Source organism: Liolophura sinensis, chromosome 7, assembly GCF_032854445.1.
Source record: "Liolophura sinensis isolate JHLJ2023 chromosome 7, CUHK_Ljap_v2, whole genome shotgun sequence".
Classification (NCBI taxonomy): Eukaryota; Metazoa; Mollusca; class Polyplacophora; order Chitonida; family Chitonidae; genus Liolophura; species Liolophura sinensis.
Window position 1 is genome coordinate 26,246,466 of NC_088301.1, and position 6,392 is coordinate 26,252,857.

The window sequence follows — 6,392 nt, forward strand, 5'->3', positions numbered from 1 at the left end:
AAGAACTACTCCTAATTTCTGTCTTGACCGGTCATGTTTTGTGCTATTAATTGATTGGCTGGAGTATTTGCGTCTTATAATATCGTTATTGATCGCCAAAAGTTTTCACAACTAAGGTGTGTAAATGCGGCCTTGTAGGAAGGTCAAAGGGGCGGAGCGATATCAGTGAGTCGCCAGACTTGGGGTTTATGAAGCAAATGCTAGAGCTAATCGCGAAGTGATTCGGGTCGACTCGATCGGAGCGAAGCCGTTGTGTCTCCAGCACACAGAAAAGTTATCACTTTGTCCAGGTATGTACCGAATACGTACAGTAGTTCTTGGCCGATTACATCTTGTGATCTCTGGTTGTCTGAACTACTGTGTGTAACTGACAGTCGTGTACACGGGCTTGACAGGCAAGCCTGGCTTTTCACATGGGTTTAGTTCACCCGGCACCAATAGTCATGTTTCACCAGTTTTTTTTCTATCTCTTAAAGTCCAGGCGTCTCAAAATGATGTGGATATACTATTCTAGACATTTTCTTGGCCCTCAATTATTTTGCTCTGTGGTATGTGTTTTAGAGCATTGTTGACAAGGCACAAACATGTTAGGTATGGAGCGAAACATAGGAATGTGTCAGAGTTTTAATTTAATCAGGCGTTACTTTATGACTGTAAAATGTTGAACATCTGGACATCGCTTTGGTTACTTAACCAGCTTCAATTTGTGTTCTTTCTTATTTCAGTTTAAACATGGCAACTTCAAGAAATCACTTGTTCCATCGGCCAGAGGAATGTGACTCTTTCCAGCCGTGTTTCTTCGAGCACGAGACGGATGAGGAGTTTTACGTCACTAGAGCTCCGATGCCGAACGAAGATATTTGGGATAAATTTGAACTGTTGCCGACCCCACCTCGATCGCCGAATCGAGAGGCCCTCGATGATCTTCCCTGTTCTCTGTTGGACAATGAAGCAGAAAGGTTACATCTACAACCTCTTATCAGCGAGGATTTGAAGGCTGAGCTAGCCCAGGATCTGCTGCCAGCATTCCCCAAACCGTTAACCTTCCCTGAAACCCCACCCACTTTGACCGGTGCTAGTGGACTTAACTCTAAGCTGATACAGGACTGTATGTGGTCAGGACTCAGTGCACATCATATAGATGGCGAGGCATGTGCTGAACAGAAAAAATCGGAGAAAATTGGAATTCCTGGATCTACAAATTGTGCCCCGAGAAAGCATTGTGTGTCAGAAAATTCTGTGCCCGGCGACATATCAACGGAATGTGTGGATCCGGCAGCGGTTTTCCCCTACCCGATAAATATGACCCGGGAATATCTGGAAATTGATACTCCCTCAGATTCGGGTAAGTCTCGACCTAAAACAAGTATTAAAGGTAAATTCTACATAACTTATAATTCGTAAATGACATGGCGGTTTGTACATTTATAGACTTCATGCTGAATGATATTGTCTTAATAACACTTCCTTCATCCAGTATGCCGGTTTCCGTCTCCCCACGTTTATGTTACCGGTGTCTGCGTGTGCAGACTGAAGGCCAGCGGTGTCATATGCCATATAATCTCTCGGCTCATTTTATTATATGTAGGCCAAATTTCACCATTCAGGACCGCCCTTGCGAAACGTGGTCAGGAATGAACCCACGTGAGGGAGAAAATAGTACACGAGAGCAAGTGGCGGGAATTGGATTATTGATTGAACAAAATTTGGCAGCTTGCCACAACTGAGCAACCTTCGACAGACGGGACAGTAAATTGACAGTGTGGGAGACGATAGCTCTCGGGTTTTCGCCGAACTCCGGGACACACTTGCGGGCTTGTCAGACCTACAGTTCGGCAAGCTGATCCGTCGCTTCTCGAAAGTTTTCGTCCCTTGCCTGACTCGTTTGATGTATTTTCAGTATGCTAAGAAAAACATTTTTGCTGTTTGATTCATGTTATTTCAGGCTTAGTTCAGTTGTTAACCTTGATGTATTTATTAATCGATTTACCTCTGGATTTTACCTACAGGTAACGAAGAAGACGAAGAGGAAGAAATTGACGTGGTGAACGTGGAGAAGATACACAAAACACAGTTACCCACTAGGCGGAAAGCTGCACTTGTGTCTCGCGTGGCGGAGAAAGTGGTAAAAAAATCGGAACTTCAGGCTGCCAGCTTGTTGTTGCCTGCAGTGCATGCCTGTCACACATACAGCAAGCAGATTCCCGCAGGCAAGGGTTTCAGTAGCAGTCGCTCAGGCACAAGTTCTCCAGTGCATGGTCACAGTTCATATCTTAAGAGGACTTCAGTGTCACTGTCCATGCCAAATTCTCCACAATCTATTCGACCAACTGCTTCCAAAAAAATGAAACGGCACCTCACGACTCCAGCAGAACTCAAAAAAGTAGCTCAAAAACTGAAGGCCTGTGGCAATGGTCGTACCTACAAGACAGAGTACAGCAGTTCGAGTAGCAGTTCGAGTAGCAGTTGTAGCAGTAGGCTAGGTTCAGACTCGGAAGGTGAGGGTTGTGGTAAGCGAACACAGCACAATGTTCTCGAAAGGAAACGAAGGAATGACTTGAAATACAGCTTCTTCAAATTAAGAGACACAGTTCCAGAGCTCATGCAACAGGAAAGGGCACCAAAAGTGGTTATACTGAAAAAAGCCACAGACCACATTCATGAATTGACTACAAAGCAAAATCGCATGTTGACAGAATTGGAAAAACAGAGACAGCGAAATGAGCAGCTTAAACGAAAGCTGCAATTACTACAGTGTTGAAAAGCTTTCTAGATTACCTGTCGTCGTGCCCATTGTGTTCATGTGATTATCATTGCGAAACGGAGAGGTGTGAAGCGGGCACAGTGTGAAACTTGCTTACCATTATTACCATGCCTTGCTACCCAGCTTACCACAAGTGGTAGGGGTTTTACCACTAAAAGGACTGACTGATTGTTTCATTATGTTGTGAACTCGTTTTGATTTTCATTTTTCAGAGGTATATATTTCCATTATTGAACAGAAGTGGTTGTTGTTAATGGTGTTTTTTTTTTTTTTTTTTTTTTTTTTTTTTTTTTTTTTTTTTGTGCAATTTCATATATGCCGTACTTAGGTATTAGTGCTAACATAAACTGTATGGCACTTCGCTGCTCGCATTGATTTAACTGGAACTCTTTATCATCAAGCATTTAAAAGTTTTTGGTTGTTTTCCCTTTTCTTGCTGTTAAAAGATTCATCTTTTTTACTAGTTTTAATGCATTTAAGAAACAGCTTACTTAACATTTTGAGTTTGCAAGAAGAATAGTTCTTGTGTAACATCTTACTTTTTTTTTTCTTATGACAAACAGTGGCTGTGACTTTTAGAATAAGTACATTTCGGGTTTAGGTGAACCAAAGTTAGAAAAAAAGAAAAAACAAAGCTACCTGGTCTAGACTAAGAATTGAGCAATGTCACAGAGTGAAGTGTATGCAAGCTGTTGATGGCTTGAATGCGTCCTACTTACACTGTGAACCAATATAGACCAGGTTGGTAAATATTCATGTGCAGAAGCGATAAGACATGGTTCCCTTAACCAGAACTGGTGTGTAAGTATTAAATGTTTTAAAGATTTTCAAGATATGAAGTGTATATCTTTATTTTGTTGATTGATACATGTGAAAATTTATCAGGGATCAGGTTTGTAGATTTTATAGGCTGTGTTGAACTTGTTCTGTTTTGTTCATTTTACTTGGGGGGAAATTACTGATGACAAGTAAATAGTTAATCATGTTGAAAAAATGTAAACAAATTAGAGTTATGACTGATTAGTTGTGACCTAGAAAGTACAGACTGTTATTAAGGTTGAGCTTTACCGATGCAAAGAGAAGCTAAATTGATGGTAAGACTATGCTTTTCTCAATTATTCACTTTGCTGAGCATTTATTTTATCTATCATTATGATGGCATTTGTGTAAAAGTCTTCTTTCTCAGAGAGCACATTTTGTTGCTGGTTATACGAAAGTACGACTTCTTTCATGAGTCATATGAAACCATGTACTGTGTACATTTGATGTTCGTGTTGGAAAACCATTGTTGTATTTTGAATGGCTTGCTGTGAGCATGTAATTCCATTTTTGCCTCCTGTTGAGGGTCTGTTCCTGTGAGTGTACATATCTATGCATTTATCACCATAACTGGCCTCTGACTACAGATGTTTTGGAAAGCACATCTGTACTAATAGAGCCAGACATTTTGACACCCGCTTTGACCTGGCTTTTCAAAGCCAAATTAGCTGTTCAATACACCCATTTATCATTTATTTTCAGTATCGTATTTATTATATAGATGTATGGGCTCTGTTAGGTTCCCCATAGCAAGTACTGCCAGTTTCTGTTGAACATATTAACATTATGTTGCGGTATATTCTTTCATATTTCAGATTTTTGATAGAAAAGAATAAAACATTGAAAAAAGAATTCTTTAATATAACCTTTGGTAGTTGTGGTTTGTCCTTCATGGTCATTGGGTTGTCTTGTATATATGTGTGTTAAGATTAGTTGATAAAGAATAATTGAATTTAACCGTTTAAGAAATGGCTGTTACATACATGCTTAAATATGGGGATGTTGGTGAAAATGCAGATGCTGAAATATGTGTGAAATACCATCACATGGATTCCCTCCCAAGTTCCACACTGGCGTTGACAATAAAATTTACTGGTACTGTAAAATTACAAACCTAAAATGTTCTTATCAAGTGTAGGATGTTACATGTAAAACACTAACCAAAAAAAATAAGGGGAGATTTATCGTATACTGCTTTACAAAGAATAAACTTAAGTTCGCATTAGCATGACTTGCACATCAGAAATGCAAAACCGGTAATCCCTCAAGGCTAGGGCTTGCACTCGGGACAAAGCTGTCAAAATTTGGCGGGAAATTACAGCATAGGAAAGGAATGTTTACTTGTCAGCTTCCAATCTCTCGGCATCATGCATATGTACTAGGAGAAAGCCCCGCCTCTCGACGACGTCAATCTGCGTGTATGAGCTGCTTTCGGGCATTCACACTTGTTCTGACAGACGTGATGTACGGTTGACGTAAGAAGGGAAAAAAGGGGGGATGAGAAATAACTTGGCTAAGTTGGCGGACATCCACAATCGCCGTCCTTGTATAAGCTTCGAGACTTTCTGATCCAAGAATAGACAATTGGGTCGTGAGTGGACCCTTGAGTTCATTCCACCCTACTTTCCAACCTTTTGACGTACTATATAATGATACTAGCATGAAATACTTACGGGTGGGTTGAAAGTCATCACTGACAATGCTTCAAACGATTGTTACATATCTCGATTGTGGGAATTACAAATTGGGTCAAGATCGTATCAAGGGAACGTTCTATGGACGTAGACGGCGTGAGAAGACGAGAGCAGGCCATTCGACCTATTTATAAATGACTTGCCCTTTTCTGTGCAACTTTTATACATGCAGGCATGAGAAGTTACCGTACATATTGTCAAGAATTACATATTCTCTCAGAATTAATTTGAATTCATTTGCAACTATGCGCAAAGACAAACGACAAATTTGATTTATGAACTTGAAATAAAACAATGCACGTGCACGTAATATTAACCCAAAGGTAATAAATTATATACTTACCATAGTATGCAAGATTACCAAGATAGCGGTTCAGCCGACTATCTCTACCGGGCTATATATTATGGATAAGACTATAGGGCACGCTTTGTTCTTCGAATCCGTCGGCTTTCGACCAATGACGTCGCACGCTCGATTCCAACTCTCGCTGGTTAATTTGACTGCGGCTTTAAAAAGTGAGCCTCGTAGTTTTGTCAAGTAGCCAGTGAAGAGCAGTAAGCCTGCATCCTATAAACCTATACGGGTGCAGCAACCTGCGGATGGTCGCGGGTTTCCTCCACCATTAATGCTGGCCGCCGTCGTATTAGTGAAATATTCTGGAGCACGTTGTAATACACCAATCAAATTAATAAATATAAATCTATACATGGCACGCCCTATTTGCATATATGACTGTACAAGGAGTAAAACATTAAACACGTCAAATGTGTACCGTATATGAACAAATAAGTACAAATGCGCAATATACATAGCCCTGACATTCAGAAAAACCACGGCGCACTGAACTCAAACTCGATCTCCTTATACGTGAATGATCCATAGCAAAATATAAGATGCCAATCCTGATTGTGGCCACTGTGTGTACATGTCATAGTTCAAGTGAAACCATTCATGTTAACATGGAACTGCATCTAGGTCTAAATTATCTTCTGAGCGTGAATCATATGAGCTTTTGCACTCATATCCCAGCGTGAGTTCGAATCCATGAAATAGCACTCTCTCGGAGTGGAGGTAAAATAATCGGGTTCTAGTTTTTGATTGGTGGAACTATATG

The 6,392-nt window shown here is 40.4% G+C and overlaps 1 protein-coding gene across 1 annotated transcript; it reads left to right on the top strand.

The window, feature by feature from the left end:
- The first annotated feature begins 219 nt into the window (after positions 1–219).
- On the top strand, positions 220–2,996 carry LOC135471226 (N-myc proto-oncogene protein-like). Its single transcript, XM_064750352.1, has 3 exons — positions 220–290; positions 726–1,345; positions 2,010–2,996. The coding sequence occupies exons 2-3, from the start codon at positions 733–735 to the stop codon at positions 2,759–2,761; spliced, it is 1,365 nt and encodes a 454-aa protein (XP_064606422.1). The 5' UTR covers positions 220–290; positions 726–732; the 3' UTR covers positions 2,762–2,996.
- The last annotated feature ends 3,396 nt before the right edge of the window (positions 2,997–6,392 follow it).

What these genes read in the sequence shown, in the direction of transcription:
- LOC135471226 (XM_064750352.1), top strand. Translation starts at nt 733, where the DNA reads ATGGCAACTTCAAGAAATCACTTGTTCCATCGGCCAGAGGAATGTGAC. An exon ending in TGATACTCCCTCAGATTCGG is followed by an intron (nt 1,346 to 2,009) that starts GTAAGTCTCGAC and finishes TTTTACCTACAG; the next exon opens with GTAACGAAGAAGACGAAGAG.